General features: G+C 39.6%; 1 protein-coding gene across 5 annotated transcripts in view; it reads left to right on the forward strand.

The window, feature by feature from the left end:
* Positions 1 to 19740, forward strand: part of ZDHHC8 (zinc finger DHHC-type palmitoyltransferase 8) — a 96890-nt gene that overhangs the window by 67178 nt on the left and 9972 nt on the right. For 4 of the 5 annotated variants that reach the window (XM_056532682.1, XM_056532664.1, XM_056532649.1 and 1 more), the window contains exons 2-9: positions 4426 to 4547; positions 6181 to 6338; positions 12854 to 13026; positions 14661 to 14763; positions 15532 to 15623; positions 18375 to 18507; positions 18589 to 18712; positions 19197 to 19306. In XM_056532682.1, coding sequence (XP_056388657.1) covers positions 4481 to 4547; positions 6181 to 6338; positions 12854 to 13026; positions 14661 to 14763; positions 15532 to 15623; positions 18375 to 18507; positions 18589 to 18712; positions 19197 to 19306 — 960 coding nt within the window. In that variant the 5' untranslated portion in view covers positions 4426 to 4480. The remainder of the gene's footprint in view (positions 1 to 4425; positions 4548 to 6180; positions 6339 to 12853; positions 13027 to 14660; positions 14764 to 15531; positions 15624 to 18374; positions 18508 to 18588; positions 18713 to 19196; positions 19307 to 19740) is intronic. The other variant, XM_056532659.1, reaches the window with a different exon arrangement.

Here is a 19740-nt window from a genome sequence, read left to right on the forward strand (position 1 = left end):
CCAGAGGGGTCAGAAGCTCCCTTATTCTTTCATTGGAATAAACATGAAGTGTCCGCCAAACAAACGTCTGTGCAGCAGTCAGGAGAAATAGCTGGACAGCCATCTAGTGTATGGCCAGCTCTATACTTGTTTTTTTTGTGGTTACCTACACAAAAAGTGGCTTCTCTTCAGTGATGTTGTTCCTCTAATAGACACCTGTCCTCCAGTGTTTGACCCTTGGCTAGCAGTGTGCCTTGTGTATTCGTATTGCAATTTTTACCTTCCTGCGTGGCTGTCAACATTCATATGTTATATTCAATCTGAGGATAGGCGAATGGGTCGCTTTGCTTTGTCCTTGAGGGACCGTGAGGCATTTGTACTGCTATGAGAAGGTTACAATTGTCACAACCATTTAGTTCAGTGACCACCCTCCTGCGGGAGCTTTTAATTGCCTTTGTACTGTAACTATACCAAAGATCTGTGCTCAGTTACATGAACAGCAATCCCAGGTCCCTCAATCTACCAGCTACAAAAAATAGAAAACATATGTTTGTGGGAACCACGGAAGAATTAGCATGAGCGGGAGAAAACAGGCTGTAGAGAACCTGAGGCTTTGTGCTGTGATGGAAATACAAGTCTCTCCTTTAGCTGCCAGACTAAGACAGGCTCCGACTTGTAGCTTCACCATGAACAGACAGATGTATTGTGCATCTTATTCTTTATGGTTGGAGAGCAATATATAGTGATTGATTGAATGTATGTATACCTGTTTCTAGATAACCAGCAGGTGCATTTCATCATCTGGAAAAGAATGTATATACATATATACACACACACACGGTACAGACCAAAAGTTTGGCCACACCTTCTCATTCAAAGAGTTTTCTTTATTTTCATGACTATGAAAATTGTAGATTCACAATGAAGGCATCAAAACTATGAATTAACACATGTGGAATTATAGACATAACAAAAAAGTGTGAAACAGCTGAAAATATGTCATATTCTAGGTGGAAAGTGTCCCCAAGTGCAGTCACAAAAACCATCAAGAGCTACAAAGAAACTGGCTCACATGCGGACCACCCCAGGAAAGGAACACCAAGAGTCACCTCTGCTATGGAGGACAAGTTCATCCGAGTCACCAGCCTCAGAAATAGCAGTTTAACAGTAGCTCAGATTAGAGACCAGGTCAATGCCACACAGAGTTCTAGCAGCAGACACATCTCTAGAACAACTGTTAAGAGGAGACTGTGTAAATCAGGCCTTCATGGTAGAATATCTATTAGGAAACCACTGCTAAGGACAGGCAACAAGCAGAATAGATTTGTTTGGGCTAAAGAACACAAGGAATGGACATTAGGCCAGTGGAAATCTGTGCTTTGGTCTGATGAGTCCAAATTTAAGATCTTTGGTTCCAACCACCGTGTCTTTGGGCGACGCAGAAAAGGTGAACGGATGGACTCTACATGCCTGGTTCCCACCGTGAAGCATGAAGGAGGTCTGATAGTGTGGGGGTGCTTTGCTGGTGACACTGTTGGGGATTTATTCAAAATTGAAGGCATACTGAACCAGCATGGCTACCACAGCATCTTGCAGCAGCATGCTATTCCATCCGGTTTGCGTTTAGTTGGACCATCATTTATTTTTCAACAGGACAATGACCCCAAACACACCTCCAGGCTGTGTAAGGGCTATTTGACCAAGAAGGAGAGTGATGGGGTGCTGCACCAGATGACCTGGCGTCCAAGGTCACTAGACCTGAACCCAATGAAGTCAAAAGGGCCAACAATTGCTAAGCATCTCTGGGAACGCCTTCAAGACTGTTGGAAGACCATTTCAGGTGACTACCTCTTGAAGCTCATCAAGAGAATGCCAAGACTGTGCAAAGCAGTAATCAGAGCAAAAGGTGGCTAGAACCTAGAATATGACATATTTTCAGTTGTTTCACACTTTTTTGTTATGTCTATAATTCCACATGTGTTAATTCATAGTTTTGATGCCTTCAGTGAGAATCTACAATTTTCATAGTCATGAAAATAAAGAAAACTCTTTGAATAAGAAGGTGTGTCCAAACTTTTGGTCTATACTGTGTGTGTGTGTATATATATATATAATAAATATATATATATATATATATATATATATATATATATAATATATTTATTTATAGTAGATATGTATCTGGTGGCCTAAAAACAAAATTTCAATCATGATATCTTAGGCTTGTTTCACACTACAAAATTACTCCGTTTTACAGATTCGTACGAAGTTCCGTCTGAAAATCAGCATAAAGCGGCAGTGACAAAATCCTATACGGCCGTTAGAAAATCCCATTATAGTCTATGGGATTTTTCTAATAGCCGTTTTAACCCGTTATAGCCCATTATTAATAACGGCCGTTATTTTGTGACAGAAGATAGTAACGGGAGAAATAGTGCATGCATTATTTTTCCCATTACTATCTTCTGTCGCAAAACAATGGCTGTTATGAATAACTGGCTATAACAGGTTAAAACGGCTATAAAAAAAATCCCATAGACTATAATGGGATTTTCTAATGGCCGTATAGTATTTTGTAACTGCCTTTTACAGCTGATTTTCAGACGGAACTTCGTACGTATCTTAAAAACTGAGTAATTTTGTAGTGTGAAAGGGACCTTAAAGTTATCTTAAATGTAATTCAAGTTATCTTAAAGTTGTCTTTCCTTGTCTGAATTAGCACATAGTTGGGAACAATAGATTGCACTTAAAGGGGTACTCCACTGGAAAACATATTTTAAATTATCTGGTGCCAGAAAGTTAAACAGATTTGTAAATTACTTCTATTAAAATTTCTTAATCCTTCTAATTCTTATCAGCTGCTGTTCCACAGGAAGTTCTTTTCTCTTTGAATTTCCTTTCTGCCTGTTAACAGTGCTCTCTGCTGACACCTCTGTCCATTTTTGGAACTGTCCAGAGCAGGAGAGGTTTTCTATGGGGATTTGCTCCTACTCTACACCGTTCCTAAGATGAACAGAGGTGTCAGCAGAGAGCACTGTGGTCAGGCAGAAAGGAAATTCAAAAAGAAAAGAACTTCCTCTGGATCATAACAGCAGCTGATAAGTACTGGAAGGATTAAGATATTTTAATAGAAGTAATTTACAAATCTGTTTAACTTTCTGGCACCAGTTGATTTAAAACAAAAAAAAGTTTTCCAGTGGAGTACCCCTTTTAAGTGTTTCTGCTCTCCATTTCCAATTTATCTACAGTGTCCATTAAAGACACCTTTGGTAAATGTCCACTACAACCCCATTGTAATTGTTTCATACTATGGATGATTGGATCTGTTGCTAATATGCTGGTGCAGAGTCCTTGGCAGGTCAGAGCTGTTCTTTAATAAAACAAAGGCAACCTACACCTAATGTTATAGCCGGTATGTGTATATATACTAATGTGCTTATATAAAACTCATTGGGGGACATGTATCATTATTTGTGTATGGTAGAAGCAGTTAACCCCTTTTGCCGAATTCTAAATTATGCGCAGAATCGCTAAATTTTACAATCAAGCGCAATGAGTTTCATAAATTGCGGGCAAATATAGTAAACTCCTCATACCTCCACTCTTTGAAAAATGAAATCGATGATTTAGAGCATCTTGCTAAGTGCAGTCCAAGATGGCTTATATTTGCATTAAAAATATGGCAGTTGATGACTTTTCCTGCATAAATTAGTTCAGCTTTCAGGTGATCCGGTGGGCTGGAAAAGGGGGATACAGTCCTAGGAGAGAGTCTTCTGGGACTGTATCCACCTTTTCCAGCCCACCGGAGCACCTGAAAGCTGAACTAATTTATGCAGGAAAAGTCATCAACTGCCGAGCCGAGAAGTTCGTGACGAATCAAATTTACTGTAAGTTCGCTCATCTCTACCAACAAGGATTAGGAAGGAAAAACCGGGCAACGCCAGGTACTCAGCTAGTAGTAATCTAATATAAATTGACAGATTAGCATATGTGAGGCATTAATTCTATGCTTATGACAGTGTTTGCCAACCAGGGTGCTTCCAGCTGTTGCAAAACTACAGCTTCCAGCATGCCCGGACAGCCAACGGCTGTCCGGGCATGCTGGGAGTTGTAGTTTTGCAACAGCTGGAGGCACCCTGGTTGGGAAACACTGCCTTATGGAAATGCCCACTTTTGGGTTGAACTTTCCTATACCCTACCTCTTTTGCTATGTTTTTAGGATTGTCCTGCCAAAAACCAAGACTGTTAGAAAATATTGATTAATGGTATGTTTACACATGCATATTTTTGCTGCAGAGTTTACTGCCCATTGACTTCATTGTGTAGCTAAATCTGCTACAGCAAATCTGCACACGTGTGAACGTACCCTAAAATGTATTATATGTTACAATTTTAAATAAATACAATGTGTTTTATGCAACATCATTTTTTTTTCCCCCCTTTCAGGTGCCCCTGGTTGACTAGAGAAATCTCCCCAGCCATCCCAGTGTACAATGGGCTCATGTTCCTCTTTGTGCTGGCAAATTTCAGCATGGCAACCTTTATGGATCCTGGTATCTTCCCAAGAGGTAACTGTTCCTAGCGACTTTCCTTTGGGAATATAGTAATTGTTGCTCTGCAGATGGAATGAGGTTTATAGTGTAGCTGAAGCATCCATTTTTAGCTCTAGCATTTATTATTACTGTGTCGTTTTGAATCTTCTAGTGTATATTAAATATTTATCTGTACGGATTGTGGCCGCCGACTCCCATCAGCCTTGTATACTGACTTGCAACAGATCTAGCATCACAGAGAGACCTCGAGCTGAACCCATCGCTGGCTCCATGCAATCAATATTAATAAGACAACGAGACTGTGAGATTAGCCGAGCTGGGCAGGACGCAGGCCTTTGCTCAGCACAAAGAGAATAATTTTGCCAAAGTTACCTTACGTAGCAAGTCTTTTCCTGCTGAAGATTAACCCTATGTGGCTACGATGTGTAACAAAGAAAGTTTAAAGAATAACTAACAAGCTTATAAAAGAAAACACAAGCCTTCTACAAAGTATACTGCCATACTCAATGGGAAAAACATTGTTATATTTTGTATACACAATCAGGTTTTTTGTTTTGTTTGTTTTTAAATCAAATTATGAATATGTAACATAAGTACTTCTGGAGGGAATACAGTAACTGCATTAACTGTTAAAGTATACTGTGTAAGCGAATACTGTCATAAACACAAATGGAATGAAATGGTGACATGGGAATAATTTTTTTAAATTTAATTTACAGGTGCAAATACAATTTTTTTTCAGTCTTTGACATATGATGATTACAATTAGCAATTCTTAAGATAGGTCATACATTGTAGAGGGCAGCTCTATCATAAAAAGTAAGAGGTATTTCAGAGGCCCCCCCAACTCTTTCTCAAGGCTTTGTTAACTGAGCATGCTTGGTGAATTGTTGTGTAATTCTAAAAACAAAGATTCATTGTAATCAAATGACCAGAATTGTCAAATATTCATATTTTTTTTTAATCTTAATTCGCCATTGTTCACAAGTTCCATGTTGAATGTCACACCTTTAAAGAGGTAATCCGCTGTCCCATCGTTTGAAACATTATGTTCCCACGCTTGGAGCGGGCGGCAGGGGTCGTGATGTCACACCCACACCCCCTCGTGATGTCACACCACACCCCCTCAATGCAAGCTACACCCCCTCCCATAGACTTGCATTGAGGGGGAGTGGTGTGACATCACAAGGGGTGTGGTCGTGACATGACCCCCGCTGCCGGCACTCAGCATTCTAAATGAATGCTGGGTGCTGCACAGAAATTGGGACCCCCCACAATCAGACATCTTGTCCCTTATCCTTTGTCTAGGGGCGGAATACCCCTTAAGCCCTGACCTAATCTGCTGGAAATTCCACAGCAAATTCAAGTAAATGGAGTATTTTGTATCCCATTTAAATGCAATAGGGAAAATATTTTTTATAAGGGCCATGCATTTTACAAGCAGAACTCTGCTACGGAAAATACGGTGCAGCAGCCTCCCATTTCTATTAATAGGATTCTGCTGCTTCATTTACACTACACATTTTCCGTGGCGGATGTGCTGTAGAAATCCCAGACCCCCAGACTCTGCCCTGTCATATGCATGAGGTCATATTTTCTTTGGTCTGTTGTGATCTCCCTTTTTCATTCTTTTATTTGGCCTAATAAGCTGATGAAGATGAAGACAAGGATGATGACTTCAGAGCTCCCCTCTACAAGAATGTGGAGATCAAAAGAATACAAGTACGGATGAAATGGTGTGCCACCTGCCACTTTTATCGGCCCCCTCGCTGTTCACATTGCAGTGTCTGTGATAACTGTGTGGAAGTAAGTCTTAAGTTTTAATTCCTGTTCCTCTCTTGTGTGTGAGTGTATTCTTATTTGAAGATACCTTTCAGGTGTATTGTACTGCACTAAATTTACACATGCCGTATCTGCTGCAGATTTGCTTCAGCAGATTTCATGCTGTTAAATCATTTCAAAGAAATCGTCAAACACACCAGTAGAAGAGCAGTAGCGGATACTGTATGTGTAAATGTACCGTAATGGTATGTTCACATGTACAGGATCTGCTGCATATTTTCTGCCACTGATTTTGCTACCCATTAAAGTGGGTTGGAAAATCAGCTGCAAAATATGTAGCAGATAATGTACATGTGAACATACCCTAACAATGTGGGCTTATTGGTCTGAGATAATCGCCCTTAAATATCAAAATGTGTGAGAGAAACTGGAGTTGATTTTTTTCTAAAACAACCAATCACAGCTCAGCTTTCCTATCTTAACGAGCTCTGGTAAAGTGAAAGCTGGGCTGTGATTGGTTGCTGTGGGCAAAATATCTCCAGTTGTTCTCACACATTTTGATAAATAAGGGCCATTATTGGTGTCTGAATAGTGTGGGTCCAACCATTGCAGAATAGCACAATTTTGGAATCCAAACATTAATATCCCATGTTCTAGTTTTATTTCCGGCATGGTGCCGTTAAGGGTATATGGAGCTTAGTATGCAAGTGATGAAATGCTGTCGGCACTGCTGTGCTCACCTTGTATATGGAAAAGCAGACCTTCCTTAAGGACCTCAGCTAGAACCACCTGTGGTGCTCTGTTTGTAAGCATAAGCTTGTAGTGATGCGTAAAATGAAGTAGTAGAATTATCAAACGGCACTCACTTCTCTGCTGTAACTTTGGGTTTATTGGGACAAACTGTTTACAACAGCAACGGGCATGGCCGACGGGCCGGTTTCGTGCTACACAGAGCGCTTAGACGTGACCTCGTATATGGAGCTTAGTGTTTACACTACCTAGTGCATTGCTCCTAAGTGGTGTAACCCACCAACACCTTCGTACAATGTGGTATTGCTGGAGGTTTTTTGAGTGAAAGAGAGGCGGAATTTATATTTGTGCCACATTCAACTACCGCAATCTACCACTCATTTCCAAAAGTGCATAAACTTATTTTTCCTCCACCCATGCGACCAATTGTTGCCGGCATCGGTGCACTTAACGAAAACATGTCTGCATGGGTGGACAGCCTCCTCCAAACCCTTATTCCAACCATTCCAGGCTTTATCCAGGACACCAAACATCTTCATGGTCTTGACGACATAGTATGGCATGAGTCCATGTCCTGGATAACTTTGTATTAGGTGATTCCACACGACAAAGCCCTAATTGCTCTCAAATGGTTTCTTGGTACGTATTCTCCCTATCCCGCTGATCTGCAGGTGTACATCCTATTAGTTATTGACTATCTTCTCACTCACAATTTCTTTATTTGACGGGATGTACCCACCATCCAGGATTATGAACATCCAGTGGTCAGGAACAAGAGTAAACTGAAGTGGAGATTAACCCAATATAGGGCAATGATGTACCTTTATCCATGGTCAATGTGATGTAGTACTATTTGGGACATTATTTAGAAGTTACTTGTAGAACTTCTACACTATTGTTACAAGGGATTTAGCTCTTTGGCTCATTTTAGTCCTGTCTTGAGGTGGCACATTTAGTGGCGACAATAAATTTAATTTAATTGGATGAGTTCCTTCTCCTTTTTATTCATTTTTTGAGGATACAACTGGAGACTAATAATGTAAGCAGTTGGGGCCATTATGAAAGAAGGACAGACATTCGTATCATGTGTACTTCCTGCATCTAATTGTTGATGTAAATTTGGTCTATTTGAAGGAGATGGAACTTCAACTGAAGGACACTCACTGATTGCCAGATATACTGGAGCAACGTGTTATCCTCTTCTTCTTGCCTTGCTTGCTAGCTATGTGCTTTATTTTGTGCTATGTCTGTCATATATGTGCTATGTATGCCATTTCTGGATATAGAGTGGAATAGTGTAGACAACTTCTATAATAATTATTTACTGTAAAATTTCTCTCCATTCTGTCTCCGTTCATAACCCCTGATGAACCGTACTTTTATCTATGTACGGGGAAACGCGTTGGGTATAAAGTAGTGAGAATTGACCCAATAGAGTACTCTGTTACTGGAGACTCTTTAACCTGAATGACCGATTGTTAAGACTTTTTTGTAATTTTTGATATAATAAAGTTTATAATTTTTAGCTATATGGTTTGGTATTCTTGAGGTAGAAATTAGCTAAAGTGGACGTGAGTCCAGTTTTTTCAGTGATTGATTTTGATGGGATGTACTACCTGCAGATCAACGGGGTGGCCATGGGGGCCAAATTTTCCCCATCTTTAGCGAATATCTATATGAGTTGGTGGGAGATGCGTTTTTTGTTTTCTGAAAATATTCTGTATAAGAAAAACATAATTTATTATGGTCGATATATAGATGAGATACAAAACCTTGCAGCATATCTCAACAATAACCCTGACAATTTACCCTTTACATTAGCCTCTCACAAAAACACAGTAGCATTTTTGGACTTAAATCTAAGAGGTGATACATCTAGCACCAGGGTTATATCCACTACCCACAGAAAAGAAACTGCAGTTAAAGGGGTATTCCAGGCAAAACCTTTATATCAACTGGCTCCGGAAAGTTAAACAGATTTGTAAATTACTTCTATTAAAAAATCTTAATCCTTCCAATAGTTATTAGCTTCTGAAGTTTTCTGTCTAACTGCTCAATGATGATGTCACGTCACGGGAGCTGTGCATGATGGGAGAATATCCCTTGCATGATGGGAGAATATCCCTTGCATGATGGGAGAATATCCCCATAGGAGCTGGACAGCTCCCGGGACGTGAGTCATCAGAAAGCAGTTAGACAGAAAACAGCAACTCAACTTCAGAAGCTAATAACTATTGGAAGGATTAAGATTTTTTAATAGAAGTAATTTACAAATCTGTTTAACTTTCCAGAGCCAGTTGATATATATAAAAAAAAGTTTTTGCCTGGAATACCCCTTTAACTCAAAGCTACACGCGACTCCTTGTCACCCATTTCACTTGATGAAAAATTTACCCGTGGGTGAGGCTCTTCATGCCCGCCGAAACTTCTCCGAATTTTCGGATTTCATGCGTGAAATGGATGATCTAGGTGTTCACCTGAAAAAGATGGGATATCCTGACTGGATGCTCAAATAAGCCTCTAAAATTGTATCTAGCAAAAACAGGATGGACTTGATAAAAATTGGTCCACCCAGACGTACATCAAAACCAGTCTCTCCCAACCCCATCATGGTCCCTACCCAATACAGTGCACACTTTGGCGGGATCTGTAAAATTGTACACAAACTTGTGCCACTCATTCTCACAGAACCCGCTTTTTCAGAGGCTCTAACAGGCGGCTATAGATGCATAGCCAGACGAGCACCCACATTGGGACAATTACTGTCACTTAGTCTGTTTTCCAGCTCCACCAAACGTGACTTACCATGGCTAAGAACACGGGTACATTCAAATGTGGTCATAGTATTTGTACTTGCTGTTCGGTTTTCAGATCTGGTAACAGTTTTACATCTTATTCCACAGGTAAATCGTACAATATCAAACAATATGTTAACTGTAACACAACTCATGTTATATACCACATCTCATGTACCGACTGCAAACTACAATACGCTGGGTGCACCACCACTCCATTAAAAGTCAGAATTAGAAAGCACCTATCCGATATTACACATTTCAAGACCCGTAATACCTCAGCAGTATCCATGCACAGTGCCATGCTGGCACCACAGCATCCTTGTAAGTACAAGGAATCGAACGTGTGACACTTCCACATAGAGGTGGGGACTTGAGACAGAAAGTACTTGCACAAGAAATATTTTGAATCATGACACGAGACACGTGGGCCCCTAGGGGACTCAACAAGATACAGGATACATTACTTTGTTACCAATAGCCTATATCCACATCTCACTGAGTCTCCATCTGTACAGTTATACTTCCAATATTCCATGAGCATAAATAAATTTATATATTGATCCATGCTTCAATACTATTATGCATTGAGAATCTCAGCTTTTTGATATATATGTACTATTTCACTTAAAGTGAAAGCAGAGCACCGATGGTTGCTATGGCAACCGGATGACTGACAGTGGCCTCCGTTGTCATGGCAACATGAGTGATCAGTTCTTACCTAAGGTAGGGACTGATCTATCCTATGCCTGTCAGTACTGACAGACATAGGCATAATTCAATGGAGTACATATGTGTACTCCATTGAATTATGTGTATAATAGTAAAAAATAAGTGTGGAAAAAAAGTGAAAACAAAATAAAATTAAATATTAAAGGAAAAAAATTTGAAAAAGTATAAAAAAATTATAAAATAAATTCTATGTGTATAATACACCATCAAAAATAGTACCCCCCCCCCCCCCCCATGAATCAACATGTCCGGCAAAGAAAAGTCCTCACACATTGCGTCAGTGAAAAAATGTTAAAGGTTGCAGCTCACAGAATACGGTGACTTACAAACATGATTTAAAAAAAAAAAAATGTTTTAAATAGTTTTTATGCCATGTCATTAATTTGGTGCGGCATGGCTATTTATCGTACGAGCAGAAAATATAAAATCTAGAAAAATGCAAATTTTTTTTTTTTTTTTTACAACATTTAAAACATTTTTTTACATAAAAAGCTAAATATATCAATCAAAATTTACCACTAATGTAAAGTACAATATGTCATGAAAAAACGATCTCAGAATCGCTTTCATAAGTAAAAGTGTTCCATAGTTATTACCAAATAAGTGGTCATTAAAGCCTTGGTCATTAAAGGTCTAAACAGGCTGTTGAGTAAAGGGGTTAATTTTTATTATTAATCAAACAAAAGTTACTTTTTATCTGGCTAGAGGGAGAAGGGTATTAGTGCCAAATGGGCATATGTGGTGGTGTATTTTGGGGCACCCCCCTTAGCCAATGGGCAAAAATCAGACTACCCCTAGCTGATTTCCGTAGCAGGGGGCTGCTGCTAATGGCCAACATGTGGTAATCAACCCAGACGGCTATTAACCCTTAAGATTGCTACTGTCAAAGTGTACAGTATCATCTTAAGGGATAGTGAAGTGCTCCCTGGTTGTCTAGTGGAGTAAATCTATTTGGGGAATCTAAAGATTCCTCCTAAGGTTTCCCTAATGTGTTCAAAAAAACAAAAAAAAACAAAAAATGTAAAACACATGCATTAAAGGGGTACTCCACTGGAATTTTTTATTTTTTTTAAATCAACTGGTGCCAGAAAGTTAAACATATTAGTAAATTACTTCTATTAAGAAATCTTAATACTTCCAGTACTTATCAGCTGCTATGATCCACAGGAAATTCTTTTCTTTTTGAATTTCCTTTCTGCCTGACCACCGTGCTAACACCTCTGTACGTTTTAGGAACTGTCCAGAGCAGCAGAGGTTTACTATGGGGATTTGCTCCTACTCTTTACAGTTCCTAAAATGGACAGAGGTGTCAGCAGAGAGCACTGTGGTCAGGCAGAAAGGAAATTAAAAAAGAAAAGGATCATAACAGCAGCTGATAAGTACTGGAAGGATTAAGATTTTTAATAGAAGTAATTTACAAATCTGTTTAACTTTGTGGCACAAGTTGATTTAAAAAAAAAAAAAAAAAGTTTTCCAGTGGAGTACCCCTTTAAATTCTTCCTTACTAGAAGTTAAAATCACCCCCCTTCCCATTTTCCATAAAAAATATGTAAGCATAATAAAAATAGGCAAATATGGTATCACCTCGTGTGTAATTGTCCAAACAATTAAAACGTAACATAATTTATCCTGTACAATAAATGGAATAAACATAAAAAAAACCTAACCCCAGAATTCTGGGTTTTTCTTAACACGTCATGTCCCAGAAAAAATGCCAAAGAAAAATGCTATCAAAAAGTCTGATCAATACCACAATGATACCATTAAATAAGACGGATCACAGTGCAAAAAATGAGCCATCATACAGCCCACTGTACAAAAAATTTTGAAGTTATAGGTGTCAGAAAATGGCAATTTAAAAAATAATATTTTCTAAATGTTTTTTAGATTTTTTTTTTATTTTTTTTAAATGAGTAAAACCTGACAAACTATACAAATTGGGTACGGTTATTCGGAGCATATGTTTGTAGAAAAATGAAGGCAGTCATTACAAAGTACAAATGGTCCCGAAAAAAACAAGCCCTCATATAAGTGTGTTGATGGGGAAAAACAAAAAAAACATAATGTAAACTTTAATTTGTGCTCCAGAAGTCCATGTGAAATTTCAGTACAAGACATAAAGCACTTACTTGTTGTGTCCACTATTCGTACTAAATCCTTTTTGCATGTATGCACCATATAGAACCAGAAAATGTTAACATACTGCTATACAATATCTCCTACAATACTGTGGTTTATGTAAACCCTTTTTTCTTTCGGTAGGATTTTGATCATCACTGTCCCTGGGTGAATAACTGCATAGGGCGCAGGAATTATCGCTATTTCTTCCTGTTCCTGCTGTCTCTGAGCACACACATGGTTGGGGTCTTCTCATTTGGCCTCATATTTGTCCTGCACCATCTGGAGGTTCTGGGAGAAGCCCACACCAGTATTACGTATCCTTTCAGTACACAAAAATAGATGTAAATTCTCATTAACCTTTTGTTGCTATTGTGACAAACATAATTAATATGTGATACTAGTGAGTGATCTTGCATTATTAGTTTATAATGTCAATATTTTTTTTTTTACGTGGATTTCTGCCATGTTATCAGAGTGTCATAGCCAAAAATGGATAGTTGCATTGCTCTGAAAATTCCATTCATGTAAAGATATGATCACTTGCGACAAATCCACACGTTTTAGGTGGGGACAGATTTAGATTGACCACTTCTGATTTGTTGCAGGTTTTACTTTCTTTATAGCCGGGAACCTTTCTAGTGTGTGGATGTAAGATTTCAAAAAGCAGATCTACTTTGTTGGTAACTGTAATCTATTGCGGCTTTGCCATGCAAATTTCCACATGGAAAAGCCGCAGCAAATCTATCTAATGTGCATTTACTTTACAAGTGTGATACTGTATTGACAAAAATGGATAGATCAACAGATCATCTTGTATGCGAGAGGTTTATGCTAGTCAAAGATCTAGCCGGCCTTAAATGGGTACACAAAATGTTGCCCTGTTTAATATTATAATCCAAATAACTCAATAATGGAAAATTCTTCTGAATGTTCCAGGAGGCAGTTAACTTGTCTTCATGCCCATCTCCTACCATGTAAAACAAAGAAAAACCAGGCGCTCCCTTGTGGAGAATCAACGGGATCACAGGTGTGTGGGAGGGGAGGGTAAAGGCTCACCCTGCCAGGTTGTGTGCACTCCCACACAACCAGGATATGCGTTTGATAAGATGATCCCGGTCTGCAGCCTTCCTAAAAACAGTAAGGAGATGTATGGCAAACTTCGAGGAGGATAGGAATTGCGGCGCTGACCAAGGAGGGGACAATGGAGCCAGGTGTGTAACGAACAGATTTAATCCGATGCGACGCGTTTCACCGCGCAAGCGCGGTGAAATGCGTTGCATTGGATTAAATCTGTTCGTTACACACGTGGCTCCATTGTCTCCTCCTTGGTCGGCGCCGGAATTCCTATCCTCCTCGAAGTTTGCCATACATCTCCATCTCCTACCATAACACCTGCCTTGGAAACTAACAGCACTGTTCTGTCTGATAACCAATGGGTTAACTGAGCAAGTAGTGTCTAGGCACAAGTGGGGGATTTATCAAAACCTATACAGTGGAGCAGTTGCCCTTAGCAGCCAATCAGATTTCTTCTTTTATTTTTAAAGAGGCCTTTGAAAAATAAAAGAAGTAATCTCATTGGCTGCTTTGGGCAACTGGTTAACTTTTCCTCTACACAGCTTTTACAAGGGAAGTTTGCAGTTTTTTTTGGGGGGGGGGGGGGGGGTCAGATGAATAATGGATGAATAAAGAAGTAAATAATTTTTGTACTGTTCTTTTTCAACATATGATACATTTCCAGACAAATCCGGTCCCTTCTTCTGACACTTACACTTTTCGTGTGCACAGGTTTTGATAAATCTCCCCCAAAAGAGTTTGTAATCCAATGTAGTGCAAGCATGTTGCAAAAATAAATAGGATGTACCTGATCTGGTTAAAGATCTTACCGTGTTTCTAAGTTATGTTAGTAAAAACTATGTGGAGAGCAAAAATCCTTAGCGCCTGGTTCCAGGATATCAGTCATGTGTGTGGCTGGCCTTTTTTTCATTCCGGTTATTGGTCTCACTGGCTTTCATATTGTTCTTGTTGTGCGAGGTCGCACCACCAATGAACAGGTAAAAAAATTGTTTTGAAACATTTTAAAAACTTGGGAGGTACTACCTCTAAACTCAATTTTGTTAAACTGCACCTACAGTGTTAGCTAAATATTATGGGGGAAAAAAGAGTTCTTATGAATAGCTGAAGTACAGTTTATCAGTTTATTATTATTATTATTATTATTATTATATCTGCATTACATGTTGACGTCTTTGAGGAGTCCTGCTAGTGCTAGCCTTCTACCTCAACCTATAACTGTTGATTAAAGGAGTAGTCCAGTTGTGACCCAGTGGTGAAAAACTTATCCCCTATCCAGCGGTCGGACCCCCCGCGGTCTCCTGTACGGAGCCCCGACAGCCCGCGGGAAGGGGGCTTGTCAACCTCCACACGAAGCGGCGGCCGACACGCCCCCTCAATACAGCTCTATGGCAGAGCCGAAGCGCTGCCTTCGGCAATCTCCAGCTCTGCCAAGGAGATGTATTGAGGGGGCGTGTCGGCCGCTGCTTCGTGCGGAGGTCGACACCCGCTATCTGGCCGGAGAGCCTGGCCCCCGTACAGAGAGATCGCAGGGGGCCCCAGCGGTCGGACCCCCCGCGATCTCAAACTTATCCCCTATCCTTAGGATAGGGGATAAGTTTTTCACCACTGGACTACCCCTTTAAGTAGCAAAGCATATAAAAAAGTTAAGTTAATCCAAGATAAAACATCTACATTATATTTTCATTGTTTAAGAATTTGAATTTCATTTTTACATACGGTACTAACATTTGTAACATTTTCATAAGGTGACAGGGAAATTTCGAGGAGGAGTTAATCCTTTCACCAGAGGATGCTGTGGGAACATACAACATGTTTTGTGCAGTCCATTATCACCAAGGTGAGAAGTTGATCTTGATCTCCTGTGTTTCTAGTGTTGCCGAATCATAGATGTCAGATGTTAGAGAGTCACGTTAGAGCACAAGATCTGTCCCAGAGAGGATTTACCTCTTTTAATGCAAAATCATAGAATGTCAGAATTATCACTAAATCTACTACTTTACAGTGGCCCATTATCACTCACATTTACTGCATGTTATTGGGGATTGTCAGTTGCTTCTTATCATCTTATTGGCAACAGACTACTAACTGTCAGCTATCATTCACTGTAATGTAAATAAGTAATAGTTTGTAGTCTGTTGCCAAGGAGACAGTGGAAGCAGCTTGCAGAATTTTATGTGACATGCAACACGCCTACACTTTTAAGGTGGTTGTTGTCCCATGAATTCATTTAAATTTACTCTGTTAGGCTGCATTCACACTACGGTTGCTGGATCCGGCTGGGGGAGGGGAAAACCAGGTGCTTCCGTACCCTAGCCAGACCGGCGCTGCAGTCGTGGTGTGAATGCATCCTTAGATCACACAAAACATAATTTTTTTGGAATAATAAAAAAAAAAAAATGCTCCCATATCTACATTTAGCTGTGTAGACTTCTTATAGACTTCCTCTGAGAATGCCCACCTAATGTGTCCAGTGCTAATACATGCTCAGTAGCTCAATCTAGCTGCCCAGTTCCTCTTTTACTTAGTGCTGGTATAAGTATTACATTAGTATTAGTTAATGAACATTTAATGATGAAATATATACTTTCAAGATGTGTTTTTTTGTCAAGTTATTTTAGATATATGCCATTTCAGATAAAATTAAAAATATTGTAGAAAAGGCCAGATTGTAATGACTGAAGATCATATGTGTAAGTATAAATAAAGCCTCTTAGTCTGCGTGTATACTTAGGAGATCCCTTTTTGTAGTAAAAGGCATTCATACCGCTGTATAGAAAGTGTATCCTGCAAGAATATGCGGCTTGGTATAGTACAGTATCAACAGGTTCTAACAAAATATTGAAAACCAAAATGCATGTAGGCAGAAAAGGAGTAATAATGTAGATAAACATAAAATATGAAGGAACTGAAAATTCCTGCAGATATAAATAGGTACCAAAGAAAAAGTATGCAGAAAAAACTGTAAAACTACAGGTTAGTGCAGGTCAAAAAGAATAGGTAGACCTGGAAGTGGTAATGACCTAGATGACGGGATGTCAAATGTCTAGAGCAGTGTTTCCCAAACAGGGTGCCTCCAGGTGTTGCAAAACTACAACTCCCAGGATGCCTGGACAGTAAAAGGCTTTCAAAAGCTGTCCAGGCATGCTTTGAGTTGTAGTTTTGCAACAGCTGGAGGTACACTGGTTGGGAAACACTGCTCTAGAGTCTTAGTCAGTTTCTTGCAATCACTTTTTGCATAGAACACATCCTGTGGATAGGGGATAAGTGTCTGATTGTGGGGGTCTGATTGCTGAGACCCCCACAATCTTAAGAACAGGTACCCATGTCTCAGTTCACATTGGAGAAGTGAGTTACACATGTGCACCATTGCTCCATGCATTCACCAAAGATGGCTCATTTTTAAAATCACGGGGGTTCCAGTAGTTGGCCCACCTTCCTGTAGATGCACGTACAAGTACAAGTGTTGTAATTTTAAAAATCCTTTTAAGAAATATAATTTGTTCTCAAAATCCCAACTTGGTGAGGTATGACCTCATATATGATGATAAAAGTATAAAAAAGTATATTTGTGAGAGTCTTAAACCACATTCATTGGTCAATACACATTTGTGAATAATTAGCAAATCACACCCACCCTTTCTCATTGGTTCAGAGTGCTCCAAGACAAATCGTCATAGCAACCACTATAGTATACAGGAACAAAATATCCTTAAAAATCCAGTAATCATATAAATACACATATGCCAATACATTAAATATGCCAGCATACCTGCTAGGTAACAGTCATCTCCATTCATATATGTTCGGTCTTCAGATCTACTTGTTTAATTATGCATGTATTGGAATGCTGACCGGCTGGCTTGTAAACAATTCATGTGCGCAGGCGCTGGGCGTCACTTCTGCTCCGGTCCCGTCGGGGCATACTGCATCATGCCAGTGCCTGAACTATACACATATACTCAATTCTATATCCTATGATGATTTGCTGGACTGGCAGTCCAGGTGACCATGGGCACATTGGATGGGTTCAGTGCTGTTTTCCATCTACTCCTTATACCAAAAGGAGTTATCTGGTGGGAGGGGGGATTTAGAACAATTCCTAATTTACAGTCTATAAAAAAAAATAAACCAGTACTCACCTCCAGTGCTCACCTCACTGGCTGAGACAGGACATCCCACCAGATAAACCCTTTTAAAGATATGTGTGCATTAGAAGTCACCTTCTGTCTTATTTGAATTGGTTCATATCTAGAATCTATATAAGAAGCCCTGATCATCTGCAATGCATGAGATTATTTGTAACTGACTTCTGTTTAAAGGTGTTCTTAGATTAAATAATCACATTACAGCCTATTTGAAGTGTACAATAATACAATATACTCACCTTGCTGAGGCCAGCATTGGTGCTTCAGTCTACCTTAGTGCCTCTGTTTTATTTCCTGGGTTTTCTGAACACAACACAGCAGTCAGTCACTGATTTTGTCCATTTTATAACAATCAATAAACAGATTTACGTCATTGTGTAAAACATCTGCTCATAGTCTGTCCGTATATTGTCTAACGGGCGAACCTCTTTTCCTTACATAAGGTATGTGGTTGAACCAAAGAAGAGGCCACAAATCACACTCAAGCCTCCATTTATACGTCAAGATCTGTCAGAAAGGCAAATAACTGTAAAGATAAGTGACAATGGTATCCAGGCTAACTTACACCACTCCAAGGTGACTATCAGACTCTGTGAAATGTCTTCATTTCTCAATCTTCTATTATTCCATCTCTTAATTCATTGTTTTTTCTTTCAGTCCAAAGGAAGTCTAGAAAGTATGAATGATAAATCTCTGGATATACAGCCACCTCTACCTCCTAAAGGAGACCCCACCAAATATTCTGACATGAAGGCAACACTGGGAAGTGGTGAAGGTAAAAGTAAGAAATGTTAAGGTCACTGATGGGAAAACAGATTGATAACCTCTCTATTTATTATGCAGTAGAGCTTCCTTTCTTGGCAATCTCCTCGGAGAAGTGCTTCCTGTACAGTAGCTACTGAACAGCAGACTATAGCAGTCAGAAAGCATGTGCCTTTTAGGTTGTTTTTTCTCTGTTTTAGATAATAGCATTGCATTGGTAATTGTGGTCACAATTTATAAACATTCTGAGAAAAAACATTTCTAATGTTGTTGTTGTGTTTAGATTGTTGTAGTGTTTCGCGTGGCAATTCCTGATGAATAGATAAGAAAAAATGTTTTATATGGTAGCATCTCTAGGTAACTACGACAAATGTAAGAGTGCGGCATGTTATCACTGTGCTATCACAATTCTAGCAATTTATAAAAAAGATTAAGAACAGTTACTGGAATTTTGCACAACTGTTTGGTATGTAGTTATGGAAATGTAACGTATTCTCCTACAGACAGTGGACTATCACCAAAAGTGATCAGTCCCCCAACTCCAGCCATGTATAAATACCGACCAGGATTTGGAGCAAATCCCAAAGTACACTACCACCCAGCTACAGAACAGGTACAATTAAAAGCCTCTGTTGTATTGTATTTTCTCTCCTTTGCTGTTGGCGTTTTGTGTTAAAATAAGAGTTAAGAACAATCTTCAGTGTGTAATAGGAAAAAATGTGGTAATCAATTATAATTAATATATACATGACATTATTATGTAGAAAGTAATGTAAACGAGGAGACTGTCGAGTCTTAACCCCTTATAGGGGTATTCCGGCCTTATAAATCTTATCCACTATCCAAAGGATATGGGATAAGATGTATGATCGCAGGGGTCCCGCAGCTGGGACCCAGGCAATCTGTGCGGCCCCCAGCACGGCCCCTTATACGCCCCCTCCCATAGACAGGAATGGAAGGGGCGTGGCCGTGACGCCACATCTCAGAGGCAGTGCCCAGAACAGAATGCCGGGGGCTGCACAGAGAACACGGGGGTCCCAGCGGTGG

Source organism: Hyla sarda, chromosome 1 (genome assembly GCF_029499605.1).
Source record: "Hyla sarda isolate aHylSar1 chromosome 1, aHylSar1.hap1, whole genome shotgun sequence".
NCBI classification, from domain to species: Eukaryota; Metazoa; Chordata; class Amphibia; order Anura; family Hylidae; genus Hyla; species Hyla sarda.